At 40.7% G+C, this 26,446-nt stretch overlaps 1 protein-coding gene across 9 annotated transcripts in view; it reads right to left on the bottom strand.

Moving 5' to 3' along the window:
• The window catches only part of Su(var)2-10 (E3 SUMO-protein ligase Su(var)2-10), a 274,287-nt gene extending 248,416 nt beyond the window's left edge, over positions 1–25,871 (bottom strand). For 3 of the 9 annotated variants that reach the window (XM_067774718.1, XM_067774716.1, XM_067774717.1), the window contains exons 1-3: positions 25,226–25,871; positions 3,179–3,354; positions 2,588–3,116 (exon numbers count right to left, since the gene is read on the bottom strand). In XM_067774718.1, the coding sequence (XP_067630819.1) occupies positions 2,588–3,116; positions 3,179–3,354; positions 25,226–25,459 (939 nt within the window). In that variant the 5' untranslated portion in view covers positions 25,460–25,871. Of the gene's footprint in view, positions 1–2,587; positions 3,117–3,178; positions 3,355–12,513; positions 12,905–25,225 lie in introns of those variants that run through there. The other 6 variants (XM_067774722.1, XM_067774720.1, XM_067774721.1 and 3 more) reach the window with 3 other exon arrangements.
• Between the last annotated feature and the right edge of the window lie 575 nt (positions 25,872–26,446).

Genomic DNA, 26,446 nt, shown 5'->3' with positions numbered 1-26,446 from the left:
TTGCCCAGCAAAAGTATCTAACACATACTTGAAAGCATCCTTGTTAAGTCGAAAGTTTTTTTTTAACCTAAATAAGAAATAAGTCATTAAACTTTACCACTTTTGAGTTAAGTTTCTAACAATTCGTCACTCATCTCAAATGGATTACACAAATCTCGCAATATTTGCCTTTCCATTCTCGCCTGGCAATTTTCGAATGCGTTGCTTTCCAACTCCATAAATAATGCCGCGGCTATTGATTCCATTATAATAGACAGCTATAATTTGTGTCTGTTCGTTGGGTCCAGTTATATGCCAAAGCAAGCTGCCGGCGTAGAGGAAGGTGAAGCGAAAACGTAAACAATCCTTGCGGAAAGAATAAATAAACCTTTATAAAGTATTTTAGACCAGTGCAATGAAATTAGCATCCTTAAAATTCAGAAAATGTCAACTATTTTCGTGCAGGAATCCGTTTTAACAAAACTTGGTGGCCACGGCAGGGAATTGGCCAAAAGAACGAAAAAAACACACTTACAATTATGAAAACACTTCACTCAAAAAAATATAACACTGCGGCAATATATTCTATTGCTTTTTTTTTGTACAAAATGGCGTGGATAATAAAATATAAACGTTTTTCAATGTTTTTTACAAATTTTCTTCAATTTATTTTGTTCCAATGTTCACACATTCCGTACCAACAGCTGATTTCGAAAAATTATTTGCTCTTCTCTTCTCTTTACGATTCCGTCGTAATGCAGAATACCAAACTTCGATTAAAGCGGAGCGTAGAACGGGAACGTAATCGAAATGCAGAATAGGGGTGTTTATTCCCGCGGAAAAATTCCTCCAATTCTTTTCTCCTAGGGAGAAGAAAAATTGGGGAATAGGAATTTCGAATTTTTGAAGTCTGCTGTTTTGTCAATTGAAATTTCGTTGCGCATTTCTTATTTTGTTTAAAAAATAGAAAAGTTTAATTATTGTTGCGAATTTGTTTGAAATTAAGAAATAAGTTATAAACAATGCACATTATTGCATTTCATGTGGTATTCACTGAAATGAGTAATGAATTGGTGCCAGAGCAACATCAACAGAGGAGCATAAGAAGGCGGGATAACACAAATCCGCCGGAGTTGGCCTCTTTCATTCTGCAAAGCAATTTTCTGTCGGCCACGTCAAGTTTAGTTCGCCTTTCGCCATATGCCAAAATTTAATTAAGCCTTCTTAAAAAATCCTTGCGCAATTTCTGGATGGCTGCATCAAATATACAAAGAGCTCTTCCGTTGCTTCTGATATACTTTTCGACTTAAAGAATATTGTGGTTGTTGTTGTATTAACAGTGAGAATATTGTGGTAGAATGTACATAGTTTAGCACAAATTTGTGCAAATAAGTGTTCTTTCTTAAAAGAACCAATTTCCTTTAATTATTTTGATGCATTCCCTTTAATGTAAGTAGTGAAAAAACTCCTATGAAATGGCAGAGAAATCTCCCTCTCCCTGACATTCATAATACCTACTTTTCTCCCATAACCGGTTTCCGCGTTTTCGAACATTGTTCAGAATAGGAGGAACGGGAGAAGTGAAAAAACTCACAAGGAATTTTTATTTAGAATACGAGAAATGGGAGAAGGGAAAAAACTCGCACGGAATTTTAGTTTAGAATTGGGCTGATTATATCAACATGACATCATATCAACTCTTGTATGAGAACATCATATCGCACGCCTAGATCAATAGAAAGTTAACTCAAAAATCTGAAATTTCGAAGTTATTAGCATAGTTGATTGCATTACACTTTCATTAGCATTACATAGTTATATTGCAAACATTTGAGCGCGCATTATTTTTTTCCAGCTTAGTGAAAGTGCTGCCTTTCTCCATTACGACTAAAAAAAATATTGCAGTCGTTTTATTTTTTCACTACCACCCAGCTGAATGAAAAATAAAAAATATAATTATTGCAAGTTTTCTATGCGCCAATCAAAAGAGTGAAGAAAAATTGTGGTGCACTAAGCTGAAATATTTTCTCTACCAGGGCCCGTATCGTGTGTCACGATTCATATCGGGATCCATTCTTCACTCAATTTATAAATATAAAACTGTCAAACTATAAAAATTTTGATAAATTATAAATCCAACTAGTACGCAAAGTCTCTAGTTCACATATGTCGTTATTCGGACTCATGATTTCAGAGCTATTTTGATTTAATGTTTGAGTGATTTCGATACGAATCGTAACACACGATACGGAGTCAGCTTTTAAATTTTATTGAAAAATTGTTCAGCTTCACTACCACTATAGCTGAGTGAGGCCGATATCTCTGAATTACCACTCAAGTGTGAGTGAAGGCCGGTGCATTAATGCACTACCCGCAACTCTGGTTATGAGTACCGCCTTGCGTATTAATTAAATATAATCGATTATCTAAAATATCTTCAGAAATTAGGGAAGTCTTTGTAAAAAATTAAAATTGCTTTGTCCCGTATTGGAGAATATCAGTTTTTCAGATTTTCTGAACATAACAATTTTTCGAGTTGATCGCTATTTTTATCTAAGGTATGCAAAAAAAAACTATAACATCCAAATGAACCATTCAGCACACTCACCGGCAGTTGACATAACTTATTGTTGACTTTAACGCTAACGCTAGGCGGAAAACAATCCTCTTGTTCGCATGATGTTTCCAATAAACAAAAACGTAACTGAACTTGTATAGCGTGCTCAATTTTATTACTATTCCTTATATCGCGATTTGATGCAATTTCTGTTGCTTGTTGTGGTGTTAATGTAAAATAGAAGGGCACCTCTTGTATGCGTTGTGTATTGCGCGGCACAAGTGATGACGGTTTAATTAAAATACCCAATACATCATAGAAAGCAAGTTTCTTAAGACGTACATCAGGATGAATGGGTATATGGGTTGGTATGGGATTCATAAAGGGTACCATATTATTAGCAACACCACCACCAGGACCATTAGGTGGTACACCCTGTATAGCTTGAGCACCAACAGGTGCCGGTTGGCCGGGTTGTGGCAGACCAGCTGCAGGATTTTGTTGTACCGGCGGCATTTGCATATGTGAATACATTCTTTTGGGATCTGTTGGTCCGTATTGTTGTGCTTGTTGTTCTGCGCTGTAAATGGATGAATGGTTTTTTATATTATAATTTTTTTTTTTTCTAGAAGACAAACTTACATCGATTGCGTGTAAACTTCACGTATTTTATGTGATAGCAAATCGTAATTTGAATGTAGCAGATTTATAATGCGACGCTGTAAATCGACTTTACGTCCGGCAAAGGATATACTCAAAAATGATAATATTTGCTGCAACTCTACCACACGTAACAAATTTACCATTTCCTCACATTCCTAGAAAGAAAAATATAATTTTATTAAAATGAATTAATTTATGAATTGGGATTAATTGGTCGCAATTCACATATATATTACATAACAAGCAAACATCCCAGAAAGTAAATGTTGTTGTTGTTGTTGTAGCGATAAGGACACTCCCCCAAGGCCTTGTTGTTGTTGTATTAACGACAAAGACACCCCCGAAGGCTTTGGGGAGTGTTATCGATGTGCATGGTCCTTTGCCGGATATAGATCCGGTACGTTCAGGTAACAAAGCACCATTAAGGTACTAGCCCGACCATTTCGGGAACGATTAAGGTCCATCAGGAGTTCGGGGTCGCCAGAGCCTCGGCTGTTATTGAACAGGATTCGCCACGGATATGTGAAGTTGATAATTGGGTTGGAGAAGCTATATATTGCGCTGGTAACCCCTTGAGAGGGTTGTGCTACACAACCCCTTGAATCAATGTGGTATTTTAGTCGCCTCTTACGACAGGCATACCTACCGCGGGTATATTCTAAGCCCCCTAACCAACTGGTGGCCAGAAAGTAAATTTTAGGCGCTTATCAAACAAGGCCAATATCTAATATAAAACAAATGAAGTATTCCCCTTTGATACAGATAGACATATCGATGGTTGCACTACGACCATTGGTATGTTGCGCTCTCACCTTGTTCACAACACCTAATCAATACGACTTCCATACTTTCAGGATTTGCATTTCAGCTTATATTCAATACCGTCTTATAAGCAAACAAAATTTCAGGGGATCATATTGTAAATTGCTAAAAATAAAAGGTACCCCAATGAGGAATTAAAAATATCGTTGAGTGTTCAAGTCAGCTTTTTGTTTTGAACTAAGTTTAATTTAGTTTCAAAGTCAGTGCCTGTATCGTGGTATACGATACATGATCGAAATGAATTTTTGAAATCGCAATAACCTTAAAATGGCCGAACGGATTAAGGAAATATTTAAAATATTTGAAGGCTAATTTAAACTGCTCAGGAGATGTAAAGCGAATATTTTGATAATATGTAAAAATGTTTTCATATACCGCTAAGCGTGTATTAAGGCTTTCAAATATTTTGTCAATTTCAGCAAATATATTAGTAAGTTCGGAAACTTCATAATGAGGATCTACAGATACTATATTTTAAGCCATCTCATTATCTAATCTAATCTATTATTAGCGTGCAGAAAGCTGTAATTAGGAACGTGACATCTCCTGAAATAGAAGTTGAAATAGGTTTACCACAGGGATCAGTACTAGCCGCGATTCTGTCCATAATATACATAAATGATATTAAAACTTGTTTAAGTCACTGTAAAATAAGACTATTTGCAGATGAACAAAATGGATAGTTATGAATAAAATACACTCTGGAGCTGACAATGTAACCCTAAAAATAGCAAATATCCCATTAAAAAGAATAAACCAAATAAATAGAAACGAAAGATTAAAGTTTGATGAGCATCTTAAATATGTAGAGGGGAAAGTTTCAAAGAAGATAGGTTTTATGATACGGACGTGCAAGCACGTAAGCCGGTACTATAAAACAATGGTTTATAAGTCTATCGTTGAACCTCATTTTAAATACTGCACAACGATTCTATTTGCAATAGCTGATTCAAGTATAAATAATTTGCAGAAAAAAAACAAAATACGGTGATGCGATTTATTCTAAAGAAACGTTGTGACACTCCCATATAAGAGCTACTAAACAGCTTGAACTGGCTTTGTCTAAAAGAGCTTGTGTTATATTATACTTTGAAATTCATACCCAATACAAAATTAGGAAACCTACCAAATTATCTAAATGATCGTGTAAAATACAACAACGATGTCCATAACTATAACACAAGAAACAAAAATAATTTCCACTTGCCAATTGTAAAATCCGAATTTGATAAAAAGAGTATATATTATGAGGGATTAAGAGAATAAAATGAACTATATAGGGACTTAAAAGATTGTAAAAATATGGAAGAGTTCAAGAGTAAAGGAGTACCTATATTAGGTAAAAAAGAAATACATTTTATAAACCAAAATCAATTATGCAAAATCCAAAGACTGTATGAAGTATAAATTTGATCTCATAGATTTAATCTAAGTCCAAAGACTGTAATAAATATATAAATATTTTTCATCTTCGAGCTTTGGAGAGCGTTTATGAGCTCTTGGTCAACAAAGTGGTTGTGATGTAATTGTTCAGTATTGTTGTATGTGGAAGTTTGATTGCTCTAGAGAAGAAACGGGATTTATTTAAAACAAAGAAATCGCAGAATAGTGAAACAACATAATACATTCAGTTGTGGGTTTGGGCAAAACAGGGAGTAAGCACAACTGAGTATAATAATCTATATTAAAATTTTGCATCCTGTAAGTATTACCTGCTTGAGAATGAAAATTTGTTTGGCAGTAGCTAAAAAATTTAAACGAGAAGCAATGTGACGTTGCTAAGTAACAAATGTTCTCTGTTTAACAGAGCGTTAAATAAATTATGTTGCATACTGCTTTGCTCCCGTTCTCTTAAATTTGAGACCGGAATAATTTTCGCGTGTTATTTGCATTGCTTTTATTGTTAAGTGTTAATGTAAAAATAAAATGTAAAACATAAACAAAAACATGTCAAACTCACTAATTTTGGGGGAATAGTGGTCTCGCTTTTTCATGATAGAAATTGTTTTTGTGTTTTGAAGTTCCGATAAAGTTTCGTCAGTTTTTTTAGCTTGGAATCCAAGCAAAAATAAAGTAGTGTCATATATGCTTTTGAATTTTAGTTTTCAACGAATATCCGAATATTTGGCTTTACTTTCATGCTATTTTCAGAACCTTTTAAATCGTGAATAGACATTTTCAATGTCTGGTCTATATCGAAGCCCATGACGGACACACGCACCGTACCAATCAAAATCTTTTTTAAAAATAGTTTGATAATATTGATATAAACATGCGCGGTTCCAGGGGGGAAGGGGGTGAACTTTTTTTGTATTGACTGTAATGAAGTATATAATACTAATCTACATAGTAATTTTTTATCACGAAACGGTTTTTTACTAATTTTTTATTTTTCTTTGCATATTCGGCAACAAAGGTTGAGAACATTAATCAATACTTGGCTGACTATATTTAATCTGTGTGCTCACCCCGTCTACGTCGTGTTTTTTTTTTTTTTTTGTGGCGATAAAGATACCCCCAAGGTTTTGGGGAGTGTTATCGATTTTGATGGTCCTTCGCTAGTCTTAGAACGTCAAGGCCTATCTGTCCGGTCAGGCGATGCAAACCTATAAATCATCAACATCTACATCCCTCCTGCCACCTGTTGCCCCAGTGGATACCGCCCTTTTATCAAAGCATTACTCACTGGCAACAATCGCATTATCTTAGGCGATTTCAATGCCCATCACGATCTATGGCATTCAAACTTGCGGGCGGACAGTAGGGGTGAGATGTTGGCGGATCAAATAGAAGAAACGACGTTCTGCACAATAAACGGAGACGCCCCCACACGGGGACTCAAGGGGTTGTGTAGCGCAATATATAGCTTCTCCAACCCAATTGTCAACCTCACCTTCGAGCGGCGAATCCCGTTTCACTAACAGACGAGGCTCTGGCGACCCCAAGCTCCTCATGGAACTTGGGGGTGGGGAGGGAGGGATGGCCTGAAGGTTTAATGTGGCCATATAAATCGTTCCCGAGATGGTCGGGCCAGGACTTAAATGGTGCTGTTACCGGAGCGTATCGGATCTGTATCCGACAAAGGACCATCACATCGATAACACTCCCCAAAGCCTTCGGGGAGTAACCTAATCGCTATAACAACAACAACAACAACGCCCCCACATGTATGGTAGGAAGCTGTCACAGTTCGCCAGATATCTCAATCGTGAGCGCAGAACTCGTAAACTGCGTCAACTGGCAGCCGATGGTAACATTGGCATCCGACCACCTGCCCATACTTATTTCGCTCGAGCGTACCGTTGACTTCATTGTTACCGAAAAACGCACTTTCATAAACTTTAAAAAAGGAAAGTGGGAAGAATATAAATCTTTTACAGACAACCGCTTTGCTGCCCTCCCTATCCCGACTGATGCCCGAGAAGGGGAGTGTGCCTTCCGTAAGGTCATTGAATCCGCCTCGGCACGTTTCATTCCCGCCGGGAGTATTCCCGAAATCCGGCCCCACTTCCCGGCGGAGGCCGCAAACTTAGCGAGAGAACGTGACCTTATAAGACAGCTTGATCCAGGCGACCCCCAAGTAAGGGGTATAAACCAACGCATCAGATTGCTTGTGGACGAACACAAGCGGGCGAAATGGGAGGAGCATCTAAGAGGTTGTAACCTCTCTACCGGTGTGGGTAAACTTTGGTCCACCGTAAAGTCCCTATCGAATCCGACTAAGCACAAAGACAAAGCTTCCATCGCCTTTGGCGACAAAGTGCTGTCGGATGCGAAAAAATGTGCGAGCGCTTTCTGCCGACAATATATAATGCATCCTACGGTCGACAAAGATAGACGGAGAGCCACAATAGACACGCACATAAATACAAATTCAGCGCGTCACCAATCACCATCACCGCTAAAGAGGTTGAGGACGCCATTGGTCGCGCTAAACCATCCAAAGCAGTGGGCCCAGACGGCATAGCAATGCCGATGCTTAAAAGCCTAGGGAAAGAGGGTTTCAAATATTTAGTGCATGTCTTCAACCTGTCTCTTTCCACCTTTGTCATACCCGAGAAAGCCTGGGAAACCAGTTAACATAGGTGAGTCGTATCGTCCGATATCTCTCCTATCGCCAGTAGCAAAGACGCTTGAAGCCATTTTGCTCCCTTATTTCCAAGCAAATTTGCAGCTAGCCTCTCATCAGCATGACTTCAGAAAACTCCATAGCACTACCACCGCGCTAAATGCCATTAGCACCCAGATAAATTGCGGTTTAAATCAATACCCCCACCATAGAACAGTACTCGTAGCGCTAAACCTATCAAAAGCTTTTGATACGGTCAACCATGGCTCGTTACTGCAAGACCTGGAAGGGTCTACCCTTCCCCCATGTCTTAAAAGGTGGACCGCAAATTATCTGGGTGGTCGGCAGGCATCGGTGCAATTTAGAAACGAAACATCAAAACCAAGGAGAATTAAACAAAGGGTGCCACAGGGTGGTGTCCTATCCCCACTTTTGTTTAATTTCTACATATCTAAGCTACCTTCACCACCGGAAGGAGTCACAATCGTTTCCTACGCCGATGACTGCACAATAATGGCCACAGGCCCAGACCCAAAGATCGATGCGCTATGCAATAAGCAATTAGCCAGCCGATTACGTGCTACGTGTCACCCATATGGTCGCCAAGCCTAAAAATTACCCACTGGAAGAAACTACAGGCCTGCCAAAATACTGCTCTCAGAATCGCCACGGGCTGTCTTCTTATGTCCTCCCCAGAACACCATCTGCATAATGAGGCGAGAGTACTCCCCATCAGGGAGAGAAATGAGATGCTGACCAAACAGTTCCTGTTGAATACCCAGAAACCTGAGCATCCCAACAGACATCTGATTGATGAACCAGCACCGCCTAGGGGCTTAAGGAGACATCTCCGTAAGCATTTTGAGGAAATACCGCACCTGAGAACCCAGCCGTATGAAGCGAAAAAACAAAAGCAGGTCCTTGGTGAACAACAACAACAGGCGTCGGACCGTTATGCCGGGAATTGCCCGGTGAATCCAGTACTTAAAGAAAAGTATCCAAAACTCGCGGAAGAGGAACGCATACTCCCCAGGGAAACGCGTGTCACTCTTGCTCAACTTCGTTCTGGATACTGTAACAGGTTAAACTCTTACCTATCCAGAATCAACCCCGACATGCAATATGTATGACCCGCTTGCAATGTGTCCCCACATGACACCAACCATCTCTTTAATTGTAATGTGGAACAAACGCCTCTAACACCCCTTTCCTTATTGTCCACCCCTGTTGCAACGGCAAGTTTCCTTGGACTCCCGTTAGAGGATATTTATGACAATTTGTGATCGGTCACGGCTCTTAGGTGGGGCGAAGCATTGCTACAACAACAACAACATGGTCCTTCGCCGCATAAAGATCCCGTAACAAGAACTATTAAGGTACTTGCGCGAACATCTCGACGGAACGACTTAATATATTTGACCACATTGAACATTCCAGGCCATCCCGCCACCCTAGTTCCATGAGTAACTTTGTTTCGCCATTGCCACGCCTGCTAACGAACACCCCTATTCTGCATTTCGATTACGTTCCCGTTTTACCTCCGCTTTAATCGAAGTTGGGCATTACGACGGAATCGTAACGAGAAGAGGAAGATCAAATGATTTTTCGAAATCAGCTGTTTGTACGGAATGTGTAAACATTGGAACAAAATAAATTAAATTAAATTTTTAAAAAACCTGAAAAACGTTTATATTTTATTATCCACGCCATTTTGTAAAAAAAAAGCAATAGAATATATTGCCGCCGTGTTATATTTTTTTGAGTAAAGTGCTTTCATGAGTTTTTGTCGTTCTTTTGACCAATTCCCTGCCGTGGCCACCAAGTTTTGTTCAAACTGAATATAGTTGACATTTTCTTAATTTTATGGATGCTAATTTCATTGCACTGGCCAAAAATACTTTATGAAGATTTATTTATTCTTTCCGCAAGGACTGTTTACGTTTTCGTTTCACCTTCCTTTACTCCGGCAGCTTGCTTTGCATATAAGTGGACCCAACGAACAAACAGAAATTAAAGTTGTCTATTATAATGGAATCAATAGCCGCGGCATTATTTGTGGAGTTGGAAAGCAACGCATACGAAAATGGCCAGGCGAGAATGGAAAGGCAAATATTGCGAGATTTGTGTAATCCATTTGAGATGAGTGACGAATTGTAAGAAATTGAACTTAAAAGTGGTAAAGTTTTATGACTTATTTTCTTATTTAGGTTCAAAAAAAAATGTCGACTTAATAAGGATGCTTTCAAGTATGTGTTAAGATACTTTTGCGGGGCAAATACGTCCAAGGACTTCGACATCGACATTTTGTTTTTGACCTCGAAACATATAAAAAACAATCAGCATCAAGTCTTCTACGTTTCTTAACAAGTTTTACTTACATTTTTGGGTAATAGTCTAGTTGAGGGGTCGACTGCTAAATCGAGAGAGGTGTCAAAAGACGCGTATTAATCTCGAGAACAATAATCCGAAGGCGGAAAAGAAAAATTGTATCTCTGTCCGGAGATATTTGCAGTTGAAGTTGGCGATTTCCATGTGGTTGTTGTTGTGTGCGTACCCACAAAAAAAATTGTGCATCACCGTGGCGGTAGCCACGGTTATACCACACACCCGGACTTGACATGGCGTAGCCCAGGGTTATTTTTTATAAGCGCGGTCGAAGGCCGCCAACGCAGAAAGGTGTTCTGCGCAAAAATACTATGGATCCGGACGTACCCGCGGGTCTTTTTCGGTTTTTCGTTAATATCTTTTGAACGAATTGATGTCAGGACACGTCGTTTGACACCTCTCACGATATTTTTGGTAGCGTATTAGCAGTCGACCCCTCAACTAGACTATTACCCATTTTTGTTAAAATTCTGTTGTAAATTAATAAAAAAAATAAAAAGAAAATATTTTTCCGCCAACTAATTTGCAACTTAGAAAAACGGAACTACGATCGAAATGCAGAATACACCAAATCGAACGATTCGAAATTGGATCGAACGAGATTGGAACACAGAATACCAAAATTGCAAAATCGAAAAAATTCCAATCCAAGTCGAAATGAAGAATAGGGCTGGAAACAAGATTCGCCACATGTAGGTGAAGATGACAATTTGGTTGAATTGCACTGCCGGTAATAGTCTGGTTGAGGGGTTGACTGCTAATACGCTACCAAAAATATCGAGAGAGGTGTCAAAAGACGCGTATTAATCTCGAGAACAATAATCCGATGGCGGAAATGAAAAAATTTATCTCTGTCCGGAGATATTTGCAGTTGAAGTTGGCGATTTCCATGTGGTTGTTGTTGTGTTTATACCCCCCCAAAAAAAATTGTGCATCACAGTGGCGGTAGCCACGGTTATACCACACACCCGTACTTGGCATGGCGTAGCCCAGGGTTATTTTTTATAAGCGCGGCCGAAGGCCGCCAACGCAGACAGGTGTTCTGCGCAAAAATACTATGGATCCAACCCCCGGTTTCGGAGGTACCCGCGGGTCTTTTTTCGGTTTTTCGTTAATATCTTTTGAACGCGTTAAAACTTTTATTTTCCGCCTACGGATTATTAATACTGATGTCAAGACGCGTCGTTTGACACCTCTCTCGATATTTTTGGTAGCGTATTAGCAGTCGACCCCTCAACTAGACTATTACCTGCACTGCCAACCAGTAAAAGGGTTTCGCTACAAAACCCCTTGAGCCATTTGGTTATTTCAGTCGCCTTAGCCTCTTAACCTGCTGGGTGAGATCTACTACAATATTTAAAATTCTTTTCGGAAAACCACACCCACCCAACCCGTATAATCCAGGGATCCTAAAAGGAGTGGTCCATTTAAAAATCAAACTATGTGAGATATTCATATTTTTTCCAAGCCTCCAGTGTGAAATCGGTATACTGCCAGCCATATACATTCTTGAATTATCACTGAAAGTCAGAGACGTGACATGCCCCAAAACTTTGTGGTACGTTTTGATGTTAGGTTAGCTCATTCATGCTCACTTTGTATGGCTTGAAATTGCAATGTCCATATTCATCGTCAAGGAAGTGGGTTGAGGGTGGCCAATTAGCTAATACCAGAATTGTTCATTTTGAAATTCGTTTGCGAACCCAGTTTGCTATGCCCATAGCAATTTTCTCATAACAAATCCTATGAATATGTACAATTGCAGGTTAAGTTGCATATATATACATATACACAAGTTACATATATATACATATGGTTTGTAACGTCCATTACCGATATAGTTTGGGGAATGCACCCACTCCTCTTTGTGGTCAAAAGAACGCTGGCAGCAAATAAACTCAAAGCGATGGCATGTGCCCCTTTCTCAAACGAAAGCACCATCTTACTATTTTCTTATGCATATGTTCATTAATACATACATATATACAATATTCTCTCCTAATATATTTGCAAAATTTTTACGAAGTTAATACCATACCTGAGGCAATTAATTTATGTGCCATGTGTTGTAGAGAATTCATTTCGAAAAATACTTAAATAAATACGATTTTTCACTTTGCCTTTTACACTTTCTCAACACAAAAAATAAAATGAGCGAAAACTTTCAATGTGAAATTTAATCAACACGAAGCTTAGCTTAACATTTTCATTTCAATTTCTTTCGTAAAGTTTCTACAAAATTTGCATAAATTTTATTTGTTTGATATTTGCAAAGTTCATTGATTGTTTTTAAATAATTTTTTTACAACTTCTATGAAATTTGTCGCTTTTTTACTTCTTTGAACACAAAATTGAGTTGTCCGCAAAGAACATGGCGGCGACGGCGCCGAGTTTGGTGTTTTCATAAATTCCCACTGTTTAAGAAGAACAAGAATTTTCATTGTGGCCGCCGGCAAAGCGTTGAACATACCAAACGTGTATAGAAAAAGTACCGGCAGCGAATTTTGAAAGAAAAAAGTTGTAATAAATGTCTTTAACGTACAAAAAGTATAAATTGTTAATAATCATCAATAAAATGTACAAAATCATATGTTGTTTCTTATAAAACTAAGGTGCAATTTTATTTTGGAGATTTTACAGTGATCGCTGCCAATTATGGTTCCCAACAGTTTTATTTCCGCGGTTGATTTTAAGAGTTTCGAGCTGTGCATTTAACACAAAATTTTGTTTGTTTAGCATATTAACCGCATTGGAAAAACTTTATTTATTTATTTCGTTTGGATACGAAAACGCTCCCAGGAACTAATTATATAAAGGTAAGAAGTTTTTAGTCATAGCTTGCTACGCCTTTGGTACAGTTCATATTGCTTCATAGCAATTTTTACGGTTCGAGTACAGTTATAATAAACATTTATATGTCGTTCACACGGCAACCAAATAAAGCTCAAAATAATTCACCTGCACATTCTGCATTCACCCCAAGGCGAATCCATACAAGATGATGGCAAAGAACAATGCCAAGTCAAAAGAAAATTTTAATTGATTTCGATTAACTGACGTATTGTTTGCTATACAAGACGTCATATGGTAAATAATCAAGAAGCAATCAGCTGTTGGGATAACAACACCTGGAGGCGAATATATACCAGGTGTTGGCAAAGCGAATTCAGCCAATTCGCCGTGCGGACGAATGTGAAGTGAATTTCGCTTAACTGTTATTTTAAAATACCAGGCACTGTATGGAAAATAACCAAGGCGAATCTATACCAGGTGGTGGCAAAGCGAATTCAACCAATTCGCCGTGCTGAAGAATGACAAAACCAAAAGAAAAATTGTCATTGATTTCGACTATCTGAAATATTGTTGTGCAAGGCGTTGTATGGAAAATTATCAGGAAGAAGCAACTTGCTGTTGGGATAACAACACCTGGTACTGAATTTGCCTCGGAAAATAATCAAGAAGAAGCAATCAACTGTTGGGATAACAACACCGGCAAGGAGATTCCATACCAGGTGGTGGCAAAGCGAATTCAACCAATTCGCCGTGTGGATGAATGTCAAGTGAATTTCGATTATCTGACGTTTTAAAGTACAAGGCACTGTATGGAAAATAATCAAGGCGAATATATACCAGGTGGTGAACCAATTCGCCGTGCTGAAGAATATCATACCAAACGAAAATTTTCATTGATTTCGATGAACTGATTACCCGTGTTTTTTTATTATTACGTTTGCGCGTAAAAATAACGCTTATCCTCGCTTGGAAATTTTACCAACCAGTGGGAAACACAATTTCACTTTCAAAGTGTGCCAACACCCTTAGCCAAAGCAAATGTCAAATTCTTCTTGTTGTTGTAGCAATGATTCGCCCCACCTAACAGCAGCGACCGATCACAAATTGTCATCAATATCCTATAACGGGAGTCCAAGGAAACTTGCTGTTTCAACAGGCGTGCACCATAAGGAATGGGGTGTTAGAGGCGTTGGTTCCACATTACAATTAAAGAGATGGTTGGTGTCATGATTTGCTTGGAGCAAAAGTGGGGAGTTGGCTACTTTTCAATATCAGATTGCGCCAGTGTCGCTCATTCTACCATTCTCCATAAAAATACGTGCAATCTACTCATAATGCATAAACATTTGTTAAACTCATCTAAATGAAAAGTTGCTTATGTGTCGCACCTATTATACAATAACATATAGCTGAATCAGTTGCGATGAATAGTGGAGGCGCATAGAATACATTAGAATACATATAATTAGTGTAGAGGGTGAAACATAAGTACAAATTTTATGCGAGCAATTTCAGAGGTGTATTTAAAGTTTGACACTTAGCAGTCCATATAAAGCTTAAGCGTAAACGTCTATAGATGTAAAAAAAAACACAGCTATTGTTGTACAAGGCGTTGTATAGAAAATAATCAAGAAGAAGCAATCAGCTGTTGGGATAACAACACCTGGTACTGGGTTCGCTTGATTTCCGATTAACTGACATGTTGTTGTACAAGGCGTTGTATGGAGAATAATCAAGAAGAAGCAATCAGCTGTTGGGATAACAACACCTGGTACTAAATTCGCCTTGGACACCTGTTACGGAATTCGCCTTGGCATTCACCAATCAATTTTATACTAGGTCGACTCATTAAACCTTATAAAGTATAAAAATTTATCTTTGTATGAAAAATCATTTACATAATTTGTATAAATTACGCGCATTTCATGGTGTAAACACGGTAAAAACAAAGAAATGCAACTTTGCAAACATAAAAGCCGTCATTTTCGTCAGAAATCTCCAACAGCAGCAAGTCATTTAAAAGCATATCTTAGTAACAAGGCGAACCTAGTACCAGGTGTTGTTATCACAACAGCTGATTGCTTCTTCTTGATTATTTTCCATACAGCGCCTTGTAGTTTAATATATCAGTTAATCGAAATCCATTAAAATTTTCTTTTGACTTAACATTCTTCTGCACGAATTGGTTGAATTCGCTTTGCCACCACCTGGTATGGATTCGCCTTGTCGGAATCAGTGAAATTTTTCTTTTGACTTGACATTCTTCTGTACGGCGAATTGGTTGAATTCGCTTTGCCACCACCTGGTATGGATTTGCCTTGTCTTAGTCAAGGCGAATCAATAATGAATTCGCCTTGGTCTTAGTAAAGACGTTTTAGTTTTGATTTTTCACCTAACTTTGGCATTTTTTAATTTGTATAATAATCAAAATTTTGTTTGACAAAAATAGAGCTGATCGACAATTAAGTTTATCGAGAATATTACTATTTTATAAATGTATATGCTTTAAAGAGTCCCCCACTATGTTTTTGCTCATTTTTGCATTTTCGAACACAGGATTTGAAGAGAGAGAAGCCTATAACAGCGCTTATTGCGCGTCCAAAAGTATCGGGCGATATCAAATTTTAACTTTGCCAGGTGATATCTGCAGTTGAAAATTTCCATGTGGTTGTAATTTTTTTGTACATTAAAAAAAAAATGTGTGTACAAACGAAGTTTGCACCGATTTAATTTTGATCCGCGGGCATAGCCCGCCAATGACGAAAGGTGTTCTACGCAAATATACAATGCATCTAACCCTCGGATGAGGCCGGGATAATTTTTCGGCTTTTAGCTAATATCTTTTGAACGACTTCGGATTATTGATACTGAGGTCAAAACGTGTCTTTTGACACCTATTCCAATATTTTTGGATGCTTATTAGCAATAGAGCTGTGTCGGAGCATGATGTGGTGAGATGCATTTATAAAGTACGCTCAAATAAATGCTATTGGTGAAGATGGTATTCCTGTAAAATTTATAAAAATTCCACAGATACTGCCAGCCCTGACCCACATTATCAACCACTGCATCACAACCTCGTGTTTTCCTGATGTCTGGAAGATCGCATCTGTTCCTTCCTTATATTGAAAAGTTCAATCTACTTTCCCCATTCCAGTCTGGATTTAGAGCAAAACATAGCTGTTCAACCGCAATAATCAAAATCTTGGATGATGTTCGGGCGCCTTATGACAGTAACAAGATAACTATGTTGTGTCTGCTCGACTTTTCCAAAGCGTTTGATTCTGTCAACCACACGTTGTTGTGCATGAAGCTAAAGTCTTATTTTGGTTTTGGGGACTCTGCCTTAGGTCTCATGAGGAGTTACTTGGGTGGTAGAGCGCAACGAGTGGTGGGATCGCAAGTCTCTAGTCTTAAGATGTTATCTAATGGTGTCCCCCAAGGTTCTATACTTGGACCGTTATTACTTAGCCTATTTATTAATGAAATATTTACCACCTGCAGGTATGCTCAAATGCATGCTTATGCAGATGATATTCAACTTTATATGTCTGTAACACATGCGCAAGTTTCTGAACTTTGTGCCAAGTTTAATAGTGATTTGTCAGCTTTTCGTCTTGGGGCGCAAAAAAATTATCTTTCCCTTAATAGTGATAAATCGTATGTGCTACCTATATCTAAAAGGCAATTTAACTCATCAAATCTACCAGCTTGATATATCAATTATAAGTGCCTTAAGTACGTGTCTAAAGTAAGGAGTCTGGGGGTTGTTATTAACTCTAGTCTCTCTTGTGATGATCATATTAACGCTGTTATCAGTAAATTTTACTACACTCTACGTAATGTACGAATGTATGCCCCCTTCACCCCACTTGGAATTAGGAAGCGGCTTGCTATACAACTAATGCTACCAATTATCTGCTATTCGGATTGTATATACAGCAAATTAGATTCAAAATCGGCACATAAGATTGATGTCGCCTTTAATCATATCACGCGGTATGTCTTCGGGTTGGCTAGGTATGATCATATATCAGCGTGGCGAACGAGTCTCTTGGGTTGTGAAATATCTGAGTATCTTAAGGCAAGGAACTGTATATTTTTGTGTCGTGTGATTGCTGATAAAATGCCTACTTATTTATATAACAAGCTAACATTCTCTAGATCTGCTCGCATAAATGACTTGATCGTGCCCAGCTACAATTACATAAACTCTGCAAGACTTTTCTTTGTCAATGCTATCCGCATTTGGAACTCTATCCCCAACTCGGTTCGCAATAGCTTAAATAGAAGAAACCTTAAGAATGTTATATTTTCTTTCTTTGGTAAAGTTTATACAAATTAGAATCTGAGTTTTGCTACTTATTAATCTAGTCAATCATTGTTGTTAAATGTCCTTGTCACAATTCTTGTGAAACTTATATATTATCACTTTTATCTCTTTATGGAATAATATATACATTTTTAAGTTTTAAGTATTAAAAAATATACTCATTATTATGCAACCATTGTTGCACTATAAAAGATCATACAAGATCTTATTGTGCTAATACTGTCAATAAATAAATGAAATGATATGATACTCGGGTTATAAGGTACTTTCATTAAAGTATAAGGTGTCGATGAAATTTAGCATACTAATTCTGACAACGAGTAGTGTTTCCTCTAAAAAACAAACAAAGAGTCACAAATCCATTCATCTATTGGTCTACGGATGACGTTTATAACAAAAGAAAATTTTCTGATCCAATGCCTTCTACAGTTATTATGTATATCCAAAAGCATGAAACGTCGTAACGTTGGAAAAACTCATATGCAAGTTTCCAGCTTCTCATTCTTAATTCCGTTCTTAATATGACTAGTCTAGTGTCTTAAGTTTTCTTGCATTTTCCATGTAGCGAAATCTGTCTTTCTTTCACTTTCACTTATAGCAATATGCATTTTCAATTATTGGTGTTGATTTCTGTTGCTGTGATAGCTTTGAAACCATCCCAAGTTGTTGTTGTATTAACAGTGCTTCGCCCCTTTCAATGGGCCACTCACAAATTGTCATCAAAGTCCTCTAAGTCCAAGGAAACTAGCTGTTTCAACACGGGTGGACCATAGGGAGATTGGTGTTAGAGGCGTAGATTCCACATTACATTTGAAAAGATGGTTGGTATAATGTGAGGACAAATAGCATGCATGTATGTCACATTACGTATGTCGGGGTTGATTCTGGACAAGTAAGAGTTTAACCTGTTACAGTACCCAGAGCTAAGTTGAGCCAGGGTGACTCGTGTCTCCCTTGATAGTGTGCTTTCTTCTTCTGCAAGGATAGGATATTACATATTAATAACGGGGTTCACCGGGCGCGTCCTGGCAAAGCGTTTACAAATTCTGTGTGGATTTGGCTTAGGCCCTGCTTATGCTTGTCTGGATCAAAAACGGCTGTGTTGGCAAGTGCCGGATCTCGTCATAGTGCTTAAGGAGATTGTCCCTTAACCCCCATGGCGGCGGTATTAGATCAAGAAGTTCTTTGCTAGAATGTCCTATTTAGCAAAAACTGCTCGTTCAGCATTTCATTATGCTCTTTAATGTTCAGCCCTTTGGCCTCACTAAGTAGGTGGTGTTCGGGGGTCATAAGGAGACATCAGGTGTCAGTTCTGATTGCAGCATTTTCCCAGGCCTGTAGCCTTTTCCAGTGCGTGTTTTTAAGACCAGGCGACCAAACTGGTGACGCGTAGCTTATCGCTTCCCAAGGCAGTCGGTTCTATGTACCGGAGCGACTCGGTATTTTTCCCGACCAAGGACTGTCATTCCAGTGTAACCCCATTTAATTTGTTGCGTCCCTCCCACAAATTCTCATCCTCCCAGCAGCGGGACTGCTCCATATTCTCTTGCTCCGGGAAGGTATCGAACCCAATCCGGGGCCGTCTCCTGACCCCTGTCCTGAGAAATGGTTTTGCTGCATCTGCCGGAAAAGAATCTTTTTAGGACGGTCATACTGTTGTTGTTGTTGTAGCGATAAGGTTGCTCCCCGAAGGCTTTGGGGAGTGATCGATGTAATGGTCCTTTGCCGGATACAGATCCGGTACGCTCCGGTACCACAGCACCATTAAGGTGCTAGCCCGACCATCTCCGGAACGATTTATGTGGCCACATTAAACCTTTCAGGCCATACCTCCCTCCCCACCCTCAAGTTCCATGAGGAGCTTGGGGTTGCCAGAGCCTCGTCTGTTAGTGAAACAGGATTCGTCGCGGATAGGTGAGGTTGACAATTGGGTTTGGAGAAGCTATATATTGCGCTGGCAACCTGAAGGATTGCGCTACACAGCCCCTTGAATCTGGTATTTTAGTCGCCTCTTACGACAGGCATACCTACCGCGGGAATATTCTGACCCGCTAACCCGCTGGGGTAGGACGGTCAAGTGTATATAGGACGGGCATACTCTTGTCAGTGTGTCTCGTGCATGGTTGCATCGGACAGGTTGTTTTGGGCTAGATCCCTAAACCAGACGTCCACGAAACTTCTATAAATCTTTTATAGCTCCTTGCTGTTCACGCCTAGGCATCTACGCCTTAGCGCCCCCTCCCCTCCCCCCCCCCCCCCCACTACCTTCCAGCAGCCCTGCTGCTCAGCAAGGCACAACATGTACCCGCTGCTGCTGTTGTTGTTGTAGCGATTAGGTTACTCCCCGAAGGCTTTGGGGAGTGTTATCGATGTGATGGTCCTTTGTCGGATACAGATCCGATACGCTCCGGTAACACAGCACCATTAAGGTGCTGGCCCGACCATCTAGGGAACGATTTATATGGCCACATTAAACCCTCAGGCCATCCCTCCCTCCCCACCCCCCAGTTCCATGAGGAGGTTGGGGTCGCCAGAGCCTCGTCTGTTAGTGAAACGGGATTCGCCGCTCGAAGGTGAGGTTGACAATTGGGTTGGAGAAGCTATATATTGCGCTAAACAAACCCCTTGAATCCCACCCGCTGCTGCTCGCACCCCACGGCGCCACCAACTCATACGGCTGCTCCCACTCATACCTACAATATCCGAAGCAGAGTCGGGAGCAATTCCAGGCAACAGCCCCTGCCCCCGTCTTCTCCGCCCCCTTCTTTTCCGGCAGCAATTGTGTAGGTCAGGGAAACAGACTCTTAGTCCCACCCCCCCTTTGCACCATTTGCCAGCACAGAATATATATGTTTGCGACATCCGCCCAATGCAGCTCCAGCCATGGACGGTGCCACTTTCCTAGATGTTCTGGTCTCCGCGACGGAAACCCCCCGACGGGTGTCATTGTGCTATGTGGCCAGGCCGCACACCCAAATACACCGGGTACCCCATTGCTTACCCAAGGACGTCCAGTCCCAGGGCCACAAGAGCAGTTGCGTCCTAGCCCCCCACAACCCAGGCGTAGTCACCCGTCACTTACTCCGACGACGTCTCCCCCATGCACTTCAGAATTCTGCAGTTAAACTGTAATGGATTAACTGGGAAGATCACGGAGATAGTCGATTTCAATATCTGCTCTGCAGACCTGTTCTGGGTATAATGTCCACAGAAAAGATCGCGAGAGCGGAAATGGAGGCGGCCTCGCGTTTATCATACCCACTCTGTGCAATATCATATATTTGATTCCGACATCGGCCGCAGGGACAGTGTCTTATAACGTCAAGGCTTATCTGTCCGGTCAGGCGATGCAAACCTTGAAATCATCAACATCTACATCCCTCCTGACCTGTTGCCCCAGTGGATACCGCCCTAATATTGGCGCCTTACTCACTGGCAACAATCGCTTTATTTTAGGCGATTTAAATGCACATCACGATCTATAGCATTCAAACTTGCGGGCGGACAGTAGGGGTGAGACGTTGGCGGATCAAATAGAAGAAACAACGTTCTGCACGATAAACGGAGACGCCCCCACACGTATGGTAGGAAGCTGTCACAGTTCGCCGGATATATCAATCGTGAGCGCAGAATTCGTAAACTGCGTCAACTGGCAGCCGATGGTATCATTGGCATCCGACCACCTGCCTATACTTATTTCGCTCGAGCGTACCGCCGACTTCATCGTCACAGAAAAACGCACTTTCATAAACTTTAAAAAAGGAAAGTGGGACGAATACAAATCCTTTACAAACAACCGCTTTACTGCCCTCCCCAGCCCGCTGATGCCGTCAAGCGGAGCGTGCTTTCCGCAAGCTCATTGAGTCCGCCTCGGCTCGCTTCATTCCCGCCGGAAGAATTCCCAAAATTCAGCCCCACTATCCGGCGGAGGCCGCAAATTTAGCGAGAGAACGTGACCTTATAAGACAGCTCGATCCCGGCGACCCCCAAACAAGAGATATAAACCAACGCATCAAAGTTTCCATCGCTTTTGGCGATAAAGTGCTGTCGCATGCGAAAAAATGCGCGAGCGCTTTCTGCCGACAATTATAATGCATTCTACGGTCGACGAAGATAGACGGAGGGCCAACAGACACGCACATAAACATAGATTCAGCACGTCACCAATTACCATCACCCCCAAAGAAGTTGAGGATGCCATCGGTCATGCTAAACCATCCAAAGCAGTAGGCCCAGACGGCATAGCCATGTCAATTCTTAAAAGCCTAGGGAAAGAGGGTTTCAAATATTTAGCGCATGTCTTCAACCTGTCTCTTTCCACCTTTGTCATTCCCGAAAAATGGAAAATGGCCAAGGTGGTCCCGCTGCTAAAGCCTGGGAAACCAGCTAACATAGGAGAGTCATATCGCCCGATATATCTCCTATCGCCAGTAGCCAAGACGTTTGAAGCCATTTTGCTCCCCTACTTCAAAGCAAATGTGCAGCTAGCCTGTCCTCAGCATGGCTTCAGAAAACTCCATAGCACCACCACCGCGCTAAATGCCATTAGCACCCAGATAAATTGAGGTTTAAACCAAAACCCCCACCATAGAACAGTACTCGTAGCGCTAGACCTATCAAAAGCTTTTGATACGGTCAACCATGGCTCTTACTGCAAGACCTGGAAGGGTCTACCCTTCCCCCATGTCTTAAAAGGTGGACCGCAAATTATCTGGGTGGTCGGCAGGCATCCGTGCAATTTAGAAACGAAACATCAAAACCAAGAAGAATTAAACAAGGGGCGCCACAGGGTGGTGTACTATCCCCACTTTTGTTTAATTTCTACATATCTAAGCCACCTTGACCACCAGAAGGAGTTACTATCGTTTCCTACGCCGATGACTGCACAATAATGGCCACAGGCCCAGGCCCACAGATCGATGAGCTTTGCAACAGAATAAACGGCTACCTCCCTGATCTCTCAAGTTTTTTCGACTCGCGAAACCTGGCATTATCACCGACTAAATCCTCCGCAACCTTATTTACAACATCGACGTCCCAAATGTCGACCATTTTGAACATCCACGTCGATGGCACTACGCTACCGACTGTCCTACACCCCAAAATCTTGGGTGTGACGTTTGATCAGGATCTTTATTTTGGTGAGTATGCAGCCGCAATTGCACCGAAAATCCAGAGTCGTACTAAAATCCTCAAATCCCTTGCTGGCAGTACTTGGGGAAAAGACAAATAAAAGCTCATTACCACATACAAAGCAATTGGCCAGCCGATTGCACGCTACGCGTCCCCTATATGGTCCCCAAGCCTAAAAGCTACTCACTGGAAGAAACTGCAGGCCTGCCAAAATAATGCTCTCAGAACCGCCACTGTCTTATGTCTCCAGAACACCCTCTACATAATGAGGCGAGAATACTCTCCCCTCCCCCCCCCCCCCATCAGGGAGAGAAATGAGATGCTAACCAAATAGTTCCTGTTGAATACCCAGAAACTTGGGCATCCCAAAAGACATCTGATTGATGAGCCACACCGCCTAGGGGCTTAAGGAGTCATCTCCGTAAGCATTATGAGGAAATACGGCACCTGAGAACTCAGCCGCATGAAGCAAAAAAACACAAGCAGGTCCTCAGTAAACTCCACAAACAGGCGTCGGACCTTTATGCCAGGAATTCCCGGTGAATCCAGTACCCAAAGAACAGTACCCAAAACTTGCGGAAGAGGAACGCATACTCCCCAGGGAAACGCGAGTCACTCTAGCTCATCTTCGTTCTGGATACTGTAACAGGCTAAACACTTACTTATCCAGAATCAACCCAGACGTACAAAATGTATGCTCCGCTTGTAATGTGTCCCCACAAGACACCAACCATCTCTTTAATTGTAATGTGGAACCAACGCCTCTAACACCCCTTTTATTATGGTCCCCCCTGTTGAAACAGCATGTTTCCTTGGACTCCCGTTAGAGGATATTGATGACAATTTGTGATCGGTCGCGGCTATTAGGTTGGGCGAAACACTGATCCAACAACAACAATAACGCGTAGCTCATGAGCCATGCCTTTGGTGTTTGATAAAATGCTTTGCGCTGACCATTATCTACTTCCATTCTTACATTTCGATTAGTCGAGTTGTTAAAGGCTAATCGAAGGCCTTGGGGAGCGTTATAGATGTTTATGGTCCTTTGACGGATGCAGTTCCGGTGCGCTCCGGTAACGAGCACCATCAAGGTACTAGCCCGACCATCTCGGGAACGATTAAGCATGACCTCATGAAACCATCAATGCCATACCGCCCTCCCACCCCCTAGATCTCCATGAGGAACTTGGGATCGCCAGAGCCTCGTCTATTGAAGAAACAGGATTCGCCACGGGTAGGTGAGGTTGACAATTTGGTTATAAAATAAAAATGTGAGGCGCGATAACCTCCGAAGAGATTTAAGGACGCAGTCTGAAATTACAGAAGGGTGTGGTCCACTTTCCATTGCTTTGTGCCATGAAAAGTTCGGTAAAAGTCTAGAACAGGGGTTGACTGCTACTACGCATCCAAAAATATCAGGCGAGGTGTCAAACGACGCGTCTTAACATCTGTATTAATCGTCCAAAAGATATAAAAAAAAAACCGAAAATATCCCCAGGTCCCTACGAAACTGAGGATGGCGGTCGATATTTTTTTGTGCAGAACACCTTACTGCGCTGGCGGACTTCGGCAGCGGTTATAAAAAAATTACACTTCCCGTCCACCAATGGGTTGGCATCAAAACTAAATCCGTCCAAAATCCCTTTGTGCACAAAATTTTTTCAGTGCATAACATTACAACAACCAAGTGAAAATTGCCTACAAATATCACCGAAGAGATATAAAATATAGCTTTTCTGCCTTCGGATTATCGAGGTCAATACGCGTCTTTTAGCACCCCTCCCGATATTTTTGGACGGGTTAGGGGATCAGAATATACCCGCCGTAGGTATGCCTGTCGTAAGAGGCGACTAAAATACCAGATTCAAGGGGCTGTGTAGCGCAACCCTTCAGGTTGCCAGCGAAATATATAGCTTCTCCAAACCCAATTGTCAACCTCACCTATACGCGGCGAATCCTGTTTCACTAACAGACGAGGCTCTGGCGACCCCAAGCTCCTCATGGAACTTGGGGGTGGGGAGGGAGGGAATGGCCTGAAGGTTTAACGTGGCCACATAAATCGTCCCCGAGATGGTCGGGCTAGCACCTTAATGGTGCTATGGTACCGGATTTGTATCCGGCAAAGGACCATCACATCGATAACACTCCCCAAAGCCTTCGGGGAGCAACCTTATCGCTACAACAACAACAACATATTTTTGGACGCGTATTAGCAGTCGACGTCTTTTCTAGACTTTTACCAAAAGGTCATTTGCAAAACTTTAACCTGCCATGCATAAATATTAAGTCCCGCCAATTTTTTGTATATTATCATAATATAACTACTGAGTCTTTTTTTTTTTGTTTTTCTTTGCTGTCAAACATTTTCGGTTGTCCGCTGCAATGTGTCTAAAAATGTAGTAAATGAAGTGTTTTACCAACAAGCTCTGGAGCGCCAATAAGTTTCATATCCGATGGCTTTATAGGCTTATTAAAATTGTATCTTACATACCTTGATTTTAAAATTATCTGGCGCCTGCGGCCCATTACGTTTCATTCCACTCACAGTCGCCACCTGGATATTAGATGTTGGCGCCGCAGCTGGCCGACTATTTGAATTAATACTTTGTTGGTTGCTGTTGCTTGTATTATCTGGTAATGAAACTGTAGGTGTCGTAATGTTGGACGAACGTCCCGCATTTGCTATGGCGGCCTCAGCTTGAGTTTGTGAACGCGTCTTACGCATTTTACCCGCGTATATATCAAATGCTTTTTTGCACTCGAGAATTTCGTTTTTTGCCAATTATTGTACGCAGCAGCACAGCATACACCACATGAATATTTGATTTTTGGTATTTTTAGCGCACCTCTGCTGCTGCTTTTATACGAGCACAGCTATACAGAACACAATGTATGTACATAGATATGTACTAGTGTCCTTATTCCTGTGCCTTCTTTGTAGTAACCAATTATTTACGATTTAAATCGAAATTTATTAATACAAATATTTTGTTTTTATAAGAATGCCAGTTAAAAGTACATTTGACACCACATTAATAGAAAAAAGAAACAAGAAATGCGGTATTTTTTTGATAATCCTTGTCTGTTTGTCTTTCAATCGCTTCCGAAATTCTAGCCAACTTTTTTTAGCATTGAAGCAAAAAAATTCCCAGTTTATTTTAGTCGTGGGGGATATTTTAGTTGCATCTACAGTGAACATACCCAAAACAAAGGAAAAAATGAAAAAGTACGCGAAAAGTGTTTGTACTGTCAGAGACAGTCAAATGTGTACTTTAAGGGCCAATTAAACTTCCTTAAACCTAATGCCATAGTCGTAACCATACCCATATATCCATCTCCAATGTGATCGATTAATGTGCCTTAACCTAAAAATTGTGAAAATTTCATAAAAATGAAAAAAACGCAAAAAATGACAAACATATTCCACAAACAATATGTCTCTTGGCCAAAACGTATTCAAAACAATAAATAAAATATACCAAAAGGTAATAAATTCACCAAGTCATATATTTTTAGGTTATGGATATGGCGAAAAACCAAAAAGCAATTGGTTGGCTATGGTATGGTTTTGGCGTTATCGTTATGGTATGGCACCCTTTGCTGGCTGGCAACAGCACAAAAAATGCTGCTGGTAACATAGCAATGGGTGGTTGTGTGGGTATGGGGTAATTTTAAGATTTACTTGCAACAAAAGTTTGCAAGTTGGCTACTT

The sequence above is a fragment of the Eurosta solidaginis genome, chromosome 3 (genome assembly GCF_040869045.1).
Source record: "Eurosta solidaginis isolate ZX-2024a chromosome 3, ASM4086904v1, whole genome shotgun sequence".
In the NCBI taxonomy this organism is placed as follows: Eukaryota; Metazoa; Arthropoda; class Insecta; order Diptera; family Tephritidae; genus Eurosta; species Eurosta solidaginis.
The sequence above is the reverse complement of the archived record's forward strand: the minus strand, read 5'-3'. Positions and strand labels throughout refer to the sequence as shown.